This window comes from Miscanthus floridulus, chromosome 1 (genome assembly GCF_019320115.1).
Source record: "Miscanthus floridulus cultivar M001 chromosome 1, ASM1932011v1, whole genome shotgun sequence".
Classification (NCBI taxonomy): domain Eukaryota; kingdom Viridiplantae; phylum Streptophyta; class Magnoliopsida; order Poales; family Poaceae; genus Miscanthus; species Miscanthus floridulus.
In genome coordinates, this window is record NC_089580.1 from 138,367,966 (window position 1) to 138,387,026 (window position 19,061).

The 19,061-nt window shown below is 45.2% G+C and overlaps 1 protein-coding gene and 1 pseudogene across 1 annotated transcript; one reads left to right on the forward strand and one right to left on the reverse strand.

Moving 5' to 3' along the window:
• Window positions 1–7,939: 7,939 nt before the first annotated feature.
• LOC136464069 (leucine-rich repeat receptor-like protein FASCIATED EAR2) lies at window positions 7,940–9,762 on the forward strand (annotated as a pseudogene).
• Window positions 9,763–16,486: 6,724 nt separating this feature from the next.
• On the reverse strand, window positions 16,487–17,320 carry LOC136464079 (uncharacterized). The gene has a single exon (XM_066463042.1). It carries the CDS (start codon window positions 17,318–17,320, stop codon window positions 16,487–16,489), a length of 834 nt encoding a protein of 277 aa, XP_066319139.1.
• Between the last annotated feature and the right edge of the window lie 1,741 nt (window positions 17,321–19,061).

A 19,061-nucleotide genomic window follows, 5' to 3' on the forward strand; every position in this document is an offset into this window, starting at 1 on the left:
CAGTGGGGCTTCCCATCGCTGGTAGCACCCTCTTTAGATCGGGTTAGGTTTTCTGTTCGTGGTTACATCGGCTCCGGTCAACCTCGTTATTAGAGCCTTGATCCCCACCTCTCTTTATAGTGTTCTGCGACAGGGGCCCACCAACCATATTAGGGTTGGGCGCCCCCGATCAGGGCGCAGATCCAAAGGTCCAATTGGGCCTATTAGTGGAGATCAACTAACATTCCCCCCCTTAATCTCACTACCATCTTTTAATTTCATATCATTTACTTTTGTTCATTCCATTACAGATTAGCGCATAGAGCATGTTTCATCATTACGGTCAATTGCCGATAGATTCAACAGCTACAACACACCACTCTGTTTTGAAATAGATACTTAACTTTGGGCCTTCTTTTATCCAGGAATTATAGGCTTTCCCCTAAACCCATGCTAGCTACATGTTCTCTGAATACGTTGGGTGGTAAGCCTTTTGTAAGCGGATCCACGAGCATCTTTTCGGTACTTATATGCTCAAGACTTATGATATGATCCCGGACTTTATCTTTTACAACATAATACTTTATGTCAATGTGTTTGACAGCACACTTGACTTATTGTTGTGAGCATACTGTACTGCCAGATTATCATCGCAGTGTAACTTAAGTGGTCTATAGATGTCGTCAACCACCTTCAAACCGGGTATGAACTTCTTTAGCTAGTTCACCTGCCCCGTTGCCTCATAACACGCTACAAACCCGGTATATATTATGGATGATGTAGTGACGGTTTGCTTTGAGCTTTTCCATGAAATAGCTCCCCTTGCGAGAGTAAATACATATCCAGACATGGATTTTCTATCATCTCCCACATAATCAGAATCTAAATATCCCACTATATGGAGTGAATCAGATCTTCTGTACGTCATCATGAGACTTTTCGTTTCTTGCAAATAACGCAAGACTTTCTTTACTAATTTCTAATGTTCTATTCTAGGATTGCTCTAGAATCTGCCAAATAACCCGGTAACAAATGCCAAGTCAGGGCACGTACATACTTGAGCATATTGCAAGCTTCCAACAACTGAAGCATATGGAACAATTTTCAATTTGATCGATCTCATACTGGTTCCTGGGGTATTGAAAATCCCCATATCTGTCGTCCTTGACTATAGGAGCAGGTGAGGGACTATATTTGTGCATACTGAATTTCTTTAATATCTTTTCTATGTATGCCTTTTGTGACAGTCCTAATACCTCTTTACTTCTATCTCGGTGAATCTCAATCCCTAGAACGAACGAAGTTTCACCAAGATCTTTCATATCAAATTTTGAGGACAAAAACTTCTTTGTCTCCAGTAGTAGACTGACATCACTACTAGCAAGTACGATATCATCCACATACAGGACAAGGAAGATAAACTTCCCATTCTTAAACTTTGCATGGACACAATTGTCCTCAACATTCTCTTTAAACCCAAAATTTCTTATTATCTGATTAAACTTCAAGTACCACTGTCTTGAAGCTTGTTTTGATCTATAAATGGATTTCTTTAGGCAGCATCCTATTCGTTCTTTTTCTTCCATGAAAAAACCTTTCTTTAGGTGGCATCCCATTCGTTCTTTTCCTTCCATGACAAAACCTTTTGGTTGTGTCATGTAACATTTTCCTTCAAGTCCCCGTTGAGAAATGTCATCTTTACATCCATCTGATATAATTCTAAATCGTAATGTGCCACTAATGCCATTATGATTCTGAAGGAATCTTTACATGAGACTGAAGAAAAGGTCTCATTGTAATAAATCTCTTCTCTTTGCGTAAAGCCTTTTGCCACAAGTCGCGCTTTATATCTCTCTATATTTCTTTGAGAGTCAAGTTTTGTTTTGTAGACCCATTTACAGTCTACTGTTTTGGCTTCTTTAGGAATTATTTTCAAGTCCCAAACTTTATTGGCATTTATAGATTTCATTTCATCTTCCATGGCCTCAAGCCCACTATGATGAATGATCAGTTCTCATGGCTTCTTCAAATGAGGTGAGATCATCCTCCATTTGAAATTTCTCAGTGTTGTATACTTCATAGTCAGCAGGAATAGCTAATTTTTTAACTCTTTGAGACCTTCTATGGGCCTCTACATTTGGCACATCTTCTGTTTGAGGCTGTTGTTGCTCCCCCTTATGTGTGGCAATAGGTTTTACAGGATCCTGAAGAACAGGTTCCTCATCGTCATTCATTGTTGCCACAGGCGGAATAACAATAGGTGCTGACACCACAGTATCTTGCACTATTGGTGCAGCGACAGCAGGTAGTGAGAAAAATGGCTCATGAATCATCGGAGTGGGCACATACACCCGCTTCTCTTTAAGGTCATTTTTTCGAGCTACCATGCTCCCCCTCATCATTTCATCCTCTAGGAAGACAGCGTGTCTCGTTTCTACAAACTTTGTATGTCTGTCTGGACAGTAGAAACGAAAACCTTTTGACTTTTCTGGGTAGCCAATGAAATGATAACTTACTGTTTTGGGATCTAGCTTCCCAATATTTGGGTTAAATACTTTAGCCTCAGCAGGACTCCCCCCACATACGTAAGTGGTTTAGTGAGGGTACTCTTACTGTCCACAACTCATATGGTGTTTTGGGCACCGACTCACTTGGTACTCTATTGAGAATATGAATGGCGGTTTTAACGCCTTCATCCACAGGCTCAACGGTAAGGTGGAGTAACTTATCATACTTCGCACCATATCCATGAGGGTACGATTGAGTCTTTTAGCTACTCCATTCTGCTGAGGTTCGCCCAGTGTAGAATACTGGGCTACTATGCCATTCTCCTGTAAGAACCTTACAAAAAGGTCTAGAAACTTGGCCACATGTAGTATGCCGACCGTAGTACTCTCTCCACGGTCTGACCTGACTATCTTAATCTTTAAATTGCGTTGGATTTTAACTTCTGCCTTAAATATCTTAAATTTATCCAATGCTTCTGTTCTTTCTTTGATTGGATAAATATAGCCATAATAGGAGTAATCATCTGTGAATGTTATGAACAAATCATAACCATCCACACTCTTTATAGAAAACTGACCACAGATGTCTGCGTGAATAATCTGTAAAATTTATGCGCTTCGTTTGTCATATTTCTTAATTTTCTTTACATACTTTCCTTTTATGCATTCTCTGCATTGTTCTAAATCTGAGAGCTCTAATGAAGGAAGAATATTATTCTTAACTAGTCTTTCTATTCTTCCCCTCAAAATATGACCTAAACGACAGTGCCATAATTTCGACGACGCATCGTGAGCTCTCTTATGCCACCATTTCTAGATTAACTCTCTGTCACCAGCTGCTTTATCAGCTGGGTAGCATATGTCTTTGAAGAGCCAGTGAACTTACTCTTTATTCTATCGTGGTACTCGGTGACCGTGTCACACTCTGGGATTGAGCCTACAATTGCAGGCTTAATCATGTTCTTTATCACAGCCAAACATTTCTTGTTGACAGTGACCCGCTTTCTATGCTCAAGGTCATAGGACATCTTTTGGGATTCAAAATCCCTCTCTTTAGTTGCCCAAGCGGCATCAGCTTCGTTTGTCTCCCTCACTAGTGCCACAGGCTCAGTGAAACACGATGAGGTGACTACCCAGTTCACCTCAGCCAAGATGAATGCCTGGTCAAACTTTTTCTTAACATAAAAATAACAACAATTGCATGCCTTGATTTCAACGTTGGTCAAAATTAAAACATACAACTATTCTTATACACTAATTCTACATCACCGTTGGGCAGAAATATAATTAATGCATAAAATCATTAAAATTACGATATTGTTATTAACAACGTTGGTTAGAAAATAACAACATCATAATCATATTAAAATCTCTTTTTCTCCAATTAAATATCACGTTGGTTCAAAATAACTGGAGAATCAACTACTTCTTTAGCAGCGGAAACATGAAAAAATTCATTATCTATTTTTCAGAAGCATTAAACTTTTTTCAAATATTCTCTGAAAAATTATCTCATTGGTTCAAATTTTAACAGAGATATTTAAAGTAGACAAATATCATCAAAATCTGCTTCTGAAAATAAAATAAACTCGGAACTTTTATTTACTGTTCATTATGGCCCGGCTTGCAGCTACAGTACTGACCCAGCAGCAGCAGTGCGCGGCTCGGCCTGCCACAGCAGCCCACACACGCGCGCTGCCCGCACCCAGGTCGCAACCTAGACCTAGGTCGGCAAAGCGGCCTCCTGCTCACGCCCGCCTAGGCCTGATTCTGGCCCGTTTGATCTGCACCGTTGATGCAGATCGGACGGCCACGCGCGCGTCTCGGTGGATCAAAACGGCGACCTCAGCGCCTCCGCTGAAACCCTAGCGTCATTCGCCCCTCCCTCTTCTCTCTCTACGCTCATGCTCCTTCTCACTCAACGCAGTAGCAACGAGCAGCGACCGAAGCCGAGAGAGAGAGATGGCGCCGTCGTTCGTGGCGGCGAGACCATGCTCCCCTGCGCGGCCGGCCCCCTTTAACCCTAGTCCATTTCTTCTTTGCCTTTCTCTCTCAGCCGCACGGCGCACCAAGCGAGCGAAGCGGTGGAGCAGGCAGCCATGGCGCCGTCGCCGGCCCCCTCGCCGGCGTGCGCGCTCCCCAGCGGGTGAGCGTGCCGCCGTCGAGCGGCCTAGCTGCGGCGCCCCCTTGGCCGAGCCTTGGCAAAACAGCTCCCTCGGCTCGTCCTTCTTCTCCCGCGCCGGCGATGGGTTAGCCCGACGCACGGCGAGGTTGGTCCCTTCCCCTTTTCCCCCTTCTTCTCCGATTTGGATCTTCTTCTTCTCTTATCCGAACCGGTGTTGGGGGTAAGGGTTTAGATCTAGGGTTAGGGTTCGGAATCCGACCCACTATTCTTCTTCCCCAGAGGGTCTTCACGGGTTTAGGGTTTGGCTTTGATTCTCTTCTAGGCCGAATCCCTCTCTCTTCTTCTTTCTTTCACCCAGTTAGGGTTAGGGTTAGGAAAATCCTCTTTCTTCTCAGATCCGAATTGGATTTAATCGGTTCTCTGCTTTCTTGTCTGTTTCTTCTTGGTTCTTAGCCGATTGGGGATTTGGGTTAGGGTTAGGATTAACCCAATTCGTTTTTCTTTCGGCTTGGGTTCGGTTGAACCCTTTGATCTTTTCTTGCCGCGCGCCGGCGAAGACGACGGTGCGGCAGCTTTCCCCGTGCGGTGGCGGTGGTGACTGGCAGTCAGTGACGTCCGCCACCCTTCTGTTCTCTTTTCTCTTTTCTTTTACCCGGTTAGGGTTAGGGTTTTAATCCGTAACGGATCGAACCCTTATTCTTTCTTTTATTTCTTTTCAATGCTTTACCCCATACTAGATCTACACACCGGTAACCTTTGCTCTTGTACCATTGTTAAAAACAATAGTGCCTCTAAACCATAGATCGGGGGTAAGCATCTTACTTAGGGTTCCTCTAGTTCGCCCTGGCGCAGTTGCGCCGTAGCCTCGTGGATGCCGGTGTCGAGGGAGCTCGGCGCGGTGGAGTCCAGCGTGGTGGAGACGAGGTCCAGTGGCGATGCAGAGGTACGACGGAGTCGGTGGGGCTTCCCGTCATTGGCAGCACCCTCTTTAGATCGGGTTAGATTTTCTGTTCGTGGTTACATCGGCTCCGGTCAACCTCGTTCTTAGAGCCTTGATCCCCACCTCTCTTTATAGTGCTGTGCGATAGGGGTCCACCAACCATATTAGGGTTGGGCGCCCCCGATCAGGACGCAGATCCAAGGGTCCAATTGGGCCTATTGGTGGAGATCAACTAACAAGAATTGCATCGACATGATTATGCTCATGACCCGGCGGCGGCCGGGATAAGATGTACGGTATGTTATGGGTATTCAAATTAACAAATTGGCAGGAATTGATAGCCAAAGAGGCTTTTCCCTCAAACTTTGTGGCATTCACCCTGGCAATGGGCTGCCAAATTTCAGCTTTTGTGCCCTTCAATGAACCACTCCACTGCGAAAGTTTTTCTTCCTTCAAAAATTTGCCTCGCACGCAACTTCCAATGTTGGGATTATTTTCCTTTATTTTCTAAAAAGGAAAAAAAAAGAAAAAATTCAGCGCGCACACACCAAAAAAAAAAAAAACAAATCGAGTGGCAGTATGATGCAACCAAGACCGGCACGGCATTGAACATTGCAGCTTGTCTCCAGTTGAGCCAGCAAAGCTGCACGCGTGAGCGATAAACTAGGAATTCTCCGAATAGCCACGTAACTGGCAATGATGGTATTGACAAAGCCTCAAGCGAGCGTGAGGCAAGTTTAAATAAAGGTGCACCAAAAGCGCTGTGGATTCCTAGTGACCCTCTTCCCAGGTCCTAAATATAATGGACTCGAGGTTTCTCTTTTGAGAGAGTGGCTATGATTAGTCAAACGATGCAAATTGCAATTACAATTAGGCCTAGTGATTATAGCTTGGCTGCTAGTTGCCATCATCGTCTAATGTAGTGCCAGCGCACACATGCCCCCCACATTATACGTTGTGCCGCGCCAGGGGCACATTATGCCCCCCACATCGTCTAATGTAGTACGTGCCAGCCCTGTTCATTGCTGTCATGTGACAGCAATGATTTTCTCTGATTTCCATTGCAAATTGATGATCATATGTGAAGTTATCTATGGTGTAGTAGAGGTGACATCAATAATGGCATGTTAGGCTGGATCCGTTCCTGTGCCGCGTGCAGTAGAGGCTCATGATAAGGTGCTCTTAGACATCTATTCAAGGAAATGATCGAGTTAGATGATGGAACACACTTCCGTCGTTTATGACTGATTTTGTTGCACATTCTTCTTGCTTAAGACACAAGTGGGTAAACTAGAAGATTATTAGGAAGTCAAGCAAATTAAAATTTGAATCGATTTCTTACTAATAAACTGCCGGCCTGAAATATAACATAGAAGCATTTTATGTGCCATGCTATCATTTCTTGAAGTCTCAACTCATCGAATTTAGCGGTAGTAACTACAAACAACATATAAACCAATTGAGTGAAATGAGGGTGTTACTGATAAAATCTTGAATACAGTACATAAGGACTTGTTAGCTAGCTAAAAGAATGATATTTGTCTCCTTCAAATACAAAACTTTTTATGTTTAATTAGCAAAACTAGCTAGTTCATAAACATGTGGTATTGCACTAACTATAATCTTCATTAGGCATAACCATGGTGCATCTTGTTGTAGCTCTTGTCTCATGACATTATGAATCTAGATTTTCATTTCTTTCAAGTTTGATCTTATTATTTACTACAAATTTTCTAACCTCAAGTTACGTTAGAAACTCTTTTTCTTATTGTATTTCTTATCAATAATTATTTTGTATTTTACTAAAAATAATGATTCAGGTTGCATTCTTAAGTACAACAATGGCATAAATGGCCATTTAAACATGCACCATATTGTTCAAGATGGCGGTGGACCTTGAAGTGAGATATTGGATGACTTAACGGTTCTAACCTCAAGAGAACACTAATATATTTAATCCTTATAATCACTGTTTCCTATAAAGAATATCAAACACTAGGAAGGTATAACCACTTTTTTAGTAGATACTAACCTATCCACTTCTCAAGATGTTTGAATTTTCTTATAAAGAATAGAGAGAATTATTTATTTGGCACTGAAACAAATCGCTCTTCCGTATTTGGCACTGGAAATTTTGAACTTCTTTATCTAGCATCAACTTGAAAATTCCTTCCGTATATGGCACTTCCGTCTATTTCAGACATCTCTCCGTTAGTTGACTAGAAAGACCATGTCAGCTTTTCACTGGATGTACCAAAATGCCCATGTTTATTTTGGTCGCGCGCAGTCCGTCTCCCCTTCTCCCCCGAGCTCCTTTCTCCCGTCGCTCCTCTGTTCTGAAAGAAACCTCTCAAACCGAAACCCTAGAGAGAATGGAGGCCGGAGGAGATGAGGACGGGAAAAAGGAGGCATCGGCCGCCGGTGCCCAGGAACTCGCGGGGCGGGTCCCCCAGCTCGAGGCGCCCCACATTCAGCCAAGCTCGCCCCATGGTCGCAGATCGAGGCGCGGGTCTGGCGGGGAACGTGGCGACAGGGCGGGCTCGCCGGCCGGCGCTGGCCCCATCTCCTGGAGCGGCCCGCTCTCGCCGTCCTGGCGCGGCGTGTCTCTCCACCCCGCTGCGGCGCCAGCCCCCTCGCCCGCCGCGCCCTCCGTCGCCGAGCTCTCGCTCCGGGGCCTCAACCTCACGGGCGTGCTCCCCACGGCGCCGCTCGCGCTCCTCCGCCGCCTCCGCATGCTCGACCTCTCCTCCAACGCGCTGTCGGGAGAGCTCTCCTGCTCCCTCCCACGCTCGCTCCTCGTTCTCGACCTCTCCCGCAACACGCTCTCAGGGGCTGTCCCCACCTACCTGTCGTCCTCGCTCCCCGCGCTCCACACCCTCAACCTCTCTGCCAACTTCCTCCGCCTCCCGCTCTCCCCGCGTCTCTCTTTTCCCTCGCGCCTTGCTGCCCTCGACCTCTCCTGCAACGCCATCTCTGGCGCCGTCTCGCTGCGGATCGTCGCCGACCCCGACAACTCCACCCTCCTCCTCCTCGACCTCTCCCACAATCGCTTCTCCGGTGAGATCCCCGTCGGTATCGCAGCCGTACGGAGCCTGAAGGGTCTGTTTCTCGCGGACAGCCAGCTTTCCGGGGAGATTCCTCCCGGAACAGGGAACCTGACCTATTTGTAGGTGCTGGATTTGTCGAATAACCGGTTGTCCGGTTCAGTGCCTGCCGGACTTGCAGGCTGCTTCCAGCTTCTGTACCTGCAGGTTGGGGGTAACCAGCTCTCTGGGGCGCTGCGTCCAGAGCTCGACGCACTAGCTAGTCTCAAGGTTCTAGATTTGTCGAATAACAAGATATCTGGGGAGATTCCGCTGCCGCTGGCTGGGTGCAGGTCTTTGGAGGTGGTGGACTTGTCAGGAAATGAGATCTCCGGGGAGCTCAGTTGTGCTGTAACGAAATGGTTGAGCTTGAAGTTCTTGTCACTGGCTGGTAACCAGCTCTCCGGCCACCTACCTGACTGGATGTTCTCGTTTCCCCTGCTCCAGTGGCTTGATTTGTCTAGCAATAAGTTTGTAAGTTTCATCCCAGATGGTGGGTTCAATGTCACTGAAGTGCTTAACGGTGGAGGTGGTCAGGCCCAGGCTCAGGCGACTCCATCGGAGACTGTGCTTCCACCCCAATTGTTTGTGTCAGCTTCTGTGAACACGGTGTCATGGCAGTTGGATTTGAGGTATGATCTTCAGGCAGCTACTGGTATAGATCTGTCTGGGAATGAGCTCCGTGGCGAGATACCAGAAGGATTGGTTGCCATGAAGGGATTGGAGTATCTGAACCTCTCCTGTAATTACTTGGCTGGGCAGATCCCTGCAGGGCTTGGGGGCATGGGGAGGTTGCATACGCTTGACTTCTCACATAATGGGCTGTCAGGGGAGGTGCCTCCTAGAATTGCAGCCATGGCAGAGCTTGAGGTGCTTAACCTCTCCTACAATAGCCTGTCTAGGCCTTTGCCAACAATGAAGTTCCCAGGAGCATTGGCTGGAAACCCGTCGTGGAGAAGGCTTGCGATGCCGGAGCCCGTCGTGGAGAAGGCTCCGCTGCCACTGAAGAGTGAGTACCGTGGCTCTTCTTTTCATCGATTTCGTACGTTTTGGAATGGAAGCGCGAATTGTTGTTCTTTGAATTGTGATTGTATGGTATTTGCAGAACTATTGTTGTTAGATTGTTAGAATAAAATTACATACTGTTATTCTAGCTATTTCTTAAGTTTACTTAACAAATCGATAATCTTTGTTTAAGAATGGGACATATGCATTCATAATCTTGTTTCAGGTTTAGGATGTCCATCTGAACACTTCATTGAGATAATCCTTTTGTCAGCCTATTCAATGTCTCTGTATGCTTGCTTTGGTGTTTTGATTTCTGGATCTCTATGTAGATATGCTGACAATGTGGTTAGATTTGTAAAGCTCGTGCATCAAGTATATTTGTCATATTTGTGCTTTCCTTATTTGACATTATGTCTATTTATTCTTTTCCTATCTGGCACTACATGCTGTTGGTACATAGAAGGATATATATGTTATTTTAGGTGGCACTTGACACCGTTAGTGCATCAAATGGACGGAAGTGCCATATACGAAAGGAATTTTCAAGTTGATGCTAGATAAGGAAGTTCAAAATTTCCAGTGCCAAATACGGAAGAGTGATTTGTTTTAGTGCCAAATAAAGAATTCTCCCTAAAGAATATATATGTAGTTATTGCTTTATTATTATAGTATCAGTATAGATATGTCAAATATTTCAGTTAAAATGTATAAGTTTATCTAAGTAACAATTTATATAAATTATTTGTCATGGATATTAATATAATTTTAAATAATTCATTAGTATCGTTTGTTATATCAAAGAATTATATGAATAACTTACAAAACTTATTTCATGGATTATTAATATAATTTAGAGTGAATCCTCATTGTCATAGATATGTGCTTTGTTAAGGGAGCATTTCTCCACATTTGATACACTATTAGTATTTATACATAAATTTGAGGGATATTTTAGTTTATTATATATAATAGTAGCACTGGATAATTTGATAGAAATTAAAAGTGTTACTTCATATTATCTTTCATAATTCTATATGTTTGTGTTCTACATGCAAATTTAGGTGTTACTTTGCACTACCTTTTATAATTACAAAGGTGGTAACTTAGAGGGTTATTTTATTCCATCTTTTAAAATGGCAGACATGGATAATTTATATGCAAATGGGATGGTTATTTTAAATTATTTTTCATAATTTATTGGTGGGAAACTTAGATGCAAATTTAAGGGGTTACTTTATAAATTTTTTCATAGTGGCAAAAGTGTTTATATTTTTCATAAAATAGAGTAGATCCAATGGCTACTATTGACGTTGATGGTTATTGTTTACCAAATTAAAGGCTACATTTTTCTAACTTTTGTGAGAAGTTTTAGGATTTATCCTTTTTTACTAATGCTTTTCATGAGAACTAATGTGGAATCTCTAATTAGTAATGGTAAGATGACAAGAAGCCATGGATTCTCCATAAGGAATCTTTGATCATGTGGGGATCCTAATGTGTATTGGAAAGACAAGTAAATGGTTTTAAATATATTATTACGTTTTCATCAATTCTAAATTAATAAAGGCATATATTTATCTAGTGAGAAAGCTTTAAGTAAATTTGAGGGATATTTTAAGGCATATATTTATTTTAGTTTGAGGGATATGTTTTCATCAAAGTGTTTGAACAATTTGCTAGGCCGACAACGGCTAGCAAATTCAAAAAGATGTCTGTTTGACATGTTTAAGAAAGTGAAAACCACTTTAACCCTTCACACTCTTTACCAAACATTGTGTTGGATATTAGGATGTAAATGGGCTACATGTCCTACCACTTTGTACTACATAGTATAGTACCATGGTAGCATAAAATTTACTTTTTATTTATGCCGGTGGTTTTATGGTTTCTCCAACTTTAACATTGTAGGTGCACTGTAGCCAGGAGACAGTCAAGCAAAAAGAAAAAGGCTAATGGCCTTGTTTGCTTGAATTACTTCAGCAGTACTTTTCACCGAACGAACAATGTTTTTCTCTCATAATAAATCAGCATAAACATCAGTATAAGCCAAATGTCAGCGAAACAAAGGGCCAATGGCTCCTTACTACTCCTTACTACAGTGCACACGTCAGATGGAGCCGGAGCCGGTGTGAGTGTGCCAAACAGGCCCTAAGAGTGAAGGCGGAGCTCTAAACTAGCAACAAGATAGCTTCCCATCATAATCAAAGAACACTGGTTGTAAATTCCAAGTGACTAAAGAGTCCCCATTTCCATCAACTTGTTTGAACATGGGCCTGCTGCATTAGAGTAGAAAAATGTCAACAGCGAGGCTGGTGAATAGGGTTATGGTTCAAAATTAGGGCTTTTGAAGTTTTTTTTTTTATATATATAAAGGGTGTTCTTGTGAGGCGGTTTGCCTGGTGACAACGATGGGAAGTGGTGAGCAGTGAGGTAGGACATTGCTAATAACAGAAGGTGGAGAATGAATAATGAGTGGCATAACCAATGGGAGAACAGAAAAATGGCATGATGGTGGGAAAGGCAGGCATGAGCTTACATTATCGTGCGCTTTGAAGGCAAGACAGAGAAAATGATTGATGAAGATGAAAGATGACTAACGCTTCAATCTGTTTTGGTTGGCTACACATTGTTAACTGAGAATCTACGAACACATAGCATAGCCCTAATTAAAACCATAAGGACCTAGTATATGAACATGTTGAATCATATGCCCTCCATTTGAAATTGTAAGTCATTTTTAGCTTTGTCATAAGTCAAATGTCTCTAATTTTGACTAAGTTTATAGAAAAATGCATATCTATCCCTAATAATAAAGAGAGAAATTTTTTTGCCATTGTTTCGTCCATCCTTTTTTTTTGTTCGTCTCCCTTTGATTACCGGACAATAGAAAGTTTCTTCCGTCCGGATTTTTATATATGACTCGTGTTCATATGAGTTAGAATAGCTCTTGCCTAGTGCGATACGGAGTCCGATTGCAAAGCGCTTGATTTCCTCTATCAAAATTGAAAAGTTATTTTTTGTCAGAGTCAAACTCCATCTCTTCCTCTACTAAATATAAGATCGAAAATCCGAATACATCCCTTCAATTCCAATAGGAATCTTAATCTTATTTTCCAAAAACACCCCTCCAATCTGAATAGAAATCCTAATCTTAATTTCCATATACATCTCTCCAATCCGAATAGGAATCCTAATCTTATTTTATCTTACCTTATCATGTTAAAACCCACAAGTCGCTTTTTCTCGCATGTCATCATCCTTTTTTTATTTTTCTCGCGCGTCGTCCTTTGTCCGAGCGTGACAAACTCATATAAGGTCAACCGTACCATGACTTGGGTGCACGTACAGAACCAAAGAGGAGGGTCAACAGGTGGGAAGGCAGCGGCAAGAGCGGGTTGTCAAGTTGTGAGCATCCGCGCGCGTGGCAAGCGACAGTGGATTGCCAAGCGCACATCGAAGCATGGCATAGCGATTTTGTCGAATCAACCTGATGATGCGCCGTGAGCCCGTGATCAATCAGATCATGATCATGCATATGGTACGGTGGACACAAGCTCGATCTGATTCTAACGAAGGAGATCCTACCTTGCTTCATCGCCTGGTCTGGATTTGAGAAGCTAACAATACAACCACAAGGAAACGCATCTGCGGTCTGTTTGGTTAGAGACCTAGAGGGATTGTCTGGCAAAAAGTGTTGCCTAGAAAGTTAATGATTTTTGCCTAACCAGGTAAGTCAGAAGAAGGTCTGTTTGATTGGAAGCCTGTGCCTAGAAAGGCTAATAAAAGATACATTACATATTTAAAAGCTAATAAAAGGTATAATATCATATTTAAACTTACACGGTTATGGTTATAAATAATAATAAATAAATAAAAGCATCCACATTTTCTCAATTAATAATATATTTGAAATTACAATTACAAATAAAGTTAATAGATTTCCTAGCTATTTAAAAAATATCATAAGGAAAGAACGTATGAGGAAGAAAGATAATTATAATTATACTGCACACATTATGCTAATTTTAACTAGAACATGATCAACCGAGGGGAGAAAGACTAGAAAATATAAAATATACAAAAAGTTTTTACACATGGCTGTGAAAAAAGAAATAGAATATGCCTGAGAAGTTTAATAAAAAAGAAAATATATTTTCTTCTATATAAAACTTTAGCATCATTCGAGTAATATATATTATTATAACACAAAAATAATATAAATAAAACCTTTAATAAAGTAATATAAAAATATAAATACTTTTAATATTTTATTTTCCTAATAATTCATTCATATAATTAAGGAATAAACAGAATAAAATATACTAAATGTATCTCGGTTGCACCTATCAGAGATGAATAATAGGAAATAGAAATAAGAGTCTCACTCATTAAGGAACTATAGCGTACAACAAAGTTAATAATATAAATACAGAAGAAAAAGGCACCGACAAGATAGCATTAGCCCACCCAGGCAACATCGGCGCTGCACCCAGTTGCTCGTTTTCGATCGCCTGACTGAGGCAGCCCCTGCCCAGCCCAGTCAGCTATGCAGAGTCCCAACCAAATAGAGCACAGGCAGCACCTCTTCACCCAGGCAAATTTGGTCCACGCTTTCAACCAAACAAGCCCTGTTCAAAGGAGCTACGTCATGGCTCATGCTGCCTCCGTAGGTCTCCACAACTGAGCCCTTATTTAGTCGGAGAAATTTGGATTTTGGGGCTACTGTAGCACGTTCGTTTTTATTTGGCAAATAGTGTTTAAACATGGACTAATTAGGCTCAAAACGTTCGTCTCGCAATTTCCCACCAAACTGTGCAATTAGTTTTTCTTTTCGTCTACATTTAATGCTCTATACACGGGCCGCAAACATTCGATATGACAGGTACTGTAGCAACTTTTTGAAAGTTAGAGTGGAACTAAACAAGGACTGATTTATTGCAGATGGATTGCCTCCACAGCTGCATGTACCCAGCGAAGGACATCTTTTAGGCACGTCGTTGGGTGGTGGCGGTGGTGGGTGCGGGTCTGGGGGATCCATGACGGGTTTGTATGGGAGGTCTGGTGGATCCATGCTTCTAGGTAGGTCTTGTTGCGGCACCGTCGTATAAGGTGCATCCTAAATTTTAGTCGTTGTCTTATTGAATGTTTAACACATGCATAGAGTATTAAATATAAATTAATTACGAAATTAATTGCATAATTTACGACTAATTTGCGAGACGAGTCTTTTAAACCTAATTAGTTTATGATTTAACAATATAGTGCTACAATAAACATGTGCTAATAACAGATTAATTAGGCTTAAAAAATTCGTCTCCAGATTATGTAATTTATTTTTTTTATTAATATCCGAACATCCCAGACAACATCCTCTCAACACATCTTCTAAATTTTAGTCACCCTCTAAATTTTCTCGGTCCGCTAGCTGGCTGGACGTTCCGCGTCCTGTGCACCTGCTTGATGAACGGCCGACGCTCACTACAGGAAAACGGGGCTTTGCCGACAGCCCTGGGCTTTGCCGACAGGATGGAATATCCCTGTCGGCAAAGACCCTCTTTGCCGACAGCCACCAAAGGCAGTCGGCATAGCCGGCTTTGCCGACTGCCGATAGACTGCGGTCGGCAAAGAAGTCGCTTTGCCGACAGCCAGCCGGTCGGCAAAGAACCTCAGTCGGCAAATCGCGTCCTGGGGTAACGGTGACAGACGCCGTCGGCTTTGCCGACAGCCCAACCGTCAGGCTGTCGGCAAAGGCAGCCCTTTGCCGACAGCCAGGACATGCTGTCGGCAAAATTTTTATTTTTTTTTTGAATTTTGAATTAAGACTTTTTGTGTGACCTTACTATATTGTTTACAAGTCTATGTTGAAATTTGGAGGATTTTTGAAAGTTTTCGCTATATTTCGTGAATTTATTTCATTTTCATGAATTTTCCCGCGTAATTCAAATTTGAACTGCAGGTGCATGAAATAACGAAACTTAGTGATTCGAAAGATGATATTCATGTTAGAGAGCATATTTTGAGGCTGTGTGCATAAACTCACCGAAAAACTTGAAGTCCTTGCTCACAGAATAAGCACATCCCGACGCGGTAGAAATGTTTTTAAATTATATAAAATCCAAACGACGTCGAAAAATCACAAAACTTGTGGATGTGTCGTGTTATCGCATTAGAAGGCTACGATAAAAATTTGAGAAAGTTTGGAGCAAGTTTGCGCCGGTGAGTGTTCAAACCCAGAGATCTCCACATGTGATAAGAGGACACATCCAGTTGCGTTATGGGATTTGAACACTCACCAGCTCAAACTTGCTTCAAATTTTCTCAAATTTTTATCGTAGCCTCCACATGCGATAACACGACACGTCCACAAGTTTCGTGATTTTTCGACGTTGTTTGGATTTTATATAATTTAAAAGCACTTGTACCGCGTCGAGATGTTCTTATTTTGTGGGCAAGGACTTCAAACTTTTCGGTGAGTTTATGCACACAGCCTCAAAATACATTGTCCAACATGAATATCATTTTTCGAATGCCCATGTTTCGTTTTTTCATGCACCTACAATTCAAAATTGAATTACGCGAAAAAATTCATGAAAATGAAATAAATTCACGAAATATATAAAAAAACTAAAAAATTCTCCAACTTTTGAATTTGTGACGTATTTAATGTTGGAAGAACGTACAAAAAATATTAGATAGGAAAACAACCAAAAAAAGAAAACTTTGCCGACTGCTTGTGGCGGCCGTCGGCAAAGAAGACTTTGCCGACTGCTTGCCGACCTAGCAGTCGGCAAAGAGCTGCCTTTGCCGACTGCCGCCCTGTCCTGCTATCGGCAAAGAGCCAACCCTAAAAAGCCCAAAGTCGGCCCACCAGCGCCTTATCCCCTCCTCTTCCTCCCAATCCCTCGCCCGCGCCGCACCGACTGCAGCGCCGCCGCCCGTGCCGCCCGCTGCGATGCCCTGCACGCCTCGCCTGCCCCACGCGCTCCGGCACCTCCTCCGCGCACCCGCCGCTGCCTCGGCCGCCAACCGCCTGAAACGCCCGCCCGGCCACGCCACCCGTGGCCGCCGCCGACAGCCCCGCCCCGACCCACGGCCGACCGACGGCCGCTCTCGCCAAGCGCTGCGCGCGGAGCCTCGACGCCTCGCCATACGCCCGCCCTCCCACCGTGCCGCCACCGCCGCCCCGCACCCGTGCCGCCGCCGGCGCCGCGCCCAGACCCACGGGCCACCCGGCCGACGCTCCGCCCGGCGCGCGCGGAGCCGCGCCGAATAGCCACGCCGGCCATCCCCGGCCGCGCCCCTCCCCGGCCCCCTCCCCGACCGCGCCCCGCGGCCGACCCTGCCGGCCGTGGCCCTCCCCGGCCGCCCCTCCCCTGCCGCGCCCCGCCGGCCGCCCCTCCCCGGCCGCGCCCCCGCGGCCGCCCCCTCCCCGGCCGTGCCGCTCGCGCACCCGCGCCCCTCCCTCCACGGCCGCGTCCCCCACCGCCCCGGCCAGATCCCGACTGGCCCGGCCGCCAGCCGGCCACCCCGGGGGCCAGCAGGCCACTCCAGGTGCCCCCTGCTCCCTTGCCGCCATCCCCCTGCCCGCCAGCTCCCTGCTCGCCAGCCCCTGCTCCCTTGCCCCCTGCCCGCCAGGCAGCTCCCCACGCGCGCCCACCGGTCGCGCCGGCCACTCCATTCCCACCCTACCCTGCCCTCTCCACCCTCGGCTCCGCTCGGGTAGGTCTACACCGTGCAGGAACGCCGTCGGCTCTTCCGACCAGCCCCGGCCGCCTGCAGTGCGCTCCGGCCAGCTGCAGCCACCTGCTGGCCACCGACAGCCACCTCCGGCCAGCCGCAGCCAGCCGCAGCCGGCCACAGCCAGCCGTAGCAGGCTGCAGCAGGCCACAGCTGGCCGAGAGAGGCTGCAGCCAGCCAGCAGGACGTTCCGCGAGGACGTTTCGCCGTCATCGAAGGTATAATGTTGAGAATGTCGGCCTTCGTGCCTGAATATGAATGTCGGCCTTCGTGCCGCTATATGGATGTCGGCCTTCGTGCCGCTATATGGATGTCGGCCTTCGTGGCGTTGTTTTTTTGCAGGTTTAGAAAACCTCCCTGTGCAGGGGAAGTGCTGCCGAAATTTTTCAATGAAGTCTAACCTAAGGTCTTTTATGCAGGAGAAGAGCTCTTCAGAGGGACCTCGACGACCTTCCACTGCTTGGGCGTAGTTGGACTGCCTGCACCGCGTCGCCTCGCCACTGCAGCGACTCGCCACTGCCCCGCTAGCCTGACTCCTTCGCCACCCTAGGTATACACATACTCTCTCTCGTATCATTGCCGTAGATCGATCGTGTACCCCAGTTAGGCGTCTCCCGTTCGAAACAGATATGGTTCGAGGTATGCGGATCACTGCATATCTGCGACGGTATCTGTTTCGGATTGTCCATGTTTTTTGGACAGCCCGAGGATGCGTAGATAAGGTTAGGTTCCATGTTCCGCTCCTGTCCGAGTCGGAGTTTCGGCACCACCTCCCCGTTGTTCTTCGGATACACACTCTCCGAAAAGGACGTGTATCTGGAGAACAACGGGGAGGTGCTGCCGAAATTTTGACTCGGACGGGAGCAGAACATGGAACCTAACCTTATCTACGCATCCTCGGGTGGGATTAGGACCTATCCTTCACCTATTAGATGGCAGGAACGCTTTGTAGATGCAAATGCTGGTTTTATTTCTCGCTTACATTGGCGCATGACAGAGGATGGCTGACCGTCAGTGGATGTACACGGGCTTTGCAAGTAAGAGCGGTGACTGGGTGAGGGGTGTCAATGCTTTCCTAGAGCTTGCTTTTGGCGCAGCTGCTAGAGGGTCATGTCGGATGCGGTGTCCGTGCAGCAAGTGCAAGAACAAGAAAAAGAAACAAAAGAGCCAGGTGTGGAAAGATCTTTACAAGAACGGGTTCGTTCCAAACTATACCCGCTGGATCTACCATGGTGAACGCGATCGTATTAGGGAGGAGGTGGTGAGATCCCTCCTCGAGGAGTGTGATGCAGATGCCGGGATGGCAGACATGATGGCAGACTATCACGAAGGACGGTTTGCCGAAGGAGTGGAGGTAGAGGATGATCCAGAGGAAATCGCAAAGGCGTTCTACACCATGCTGGAGTCGGCACAGAAGCCTCTCCACGAGAAGACAACGGTTACGCAACTGGATGCCATTTCACGCCTAATAGCGTTGAAATCACAACTGGGCATTAGTCGAGACGGTTTCGATCTCGTGTTGACAGTTGTTGGCACACTGCTTCCGAAGGATCACATCCTGCCGAAGAACACGTACGAGTCACAGAGGCTCCTTCGTGCACTGAAGATGCCGTACGAGGGGATCCAAGCTTGTCCGAAGGGGTGCGTACTGTTCAGGGGAGACCACGAGAAAGCAACACACT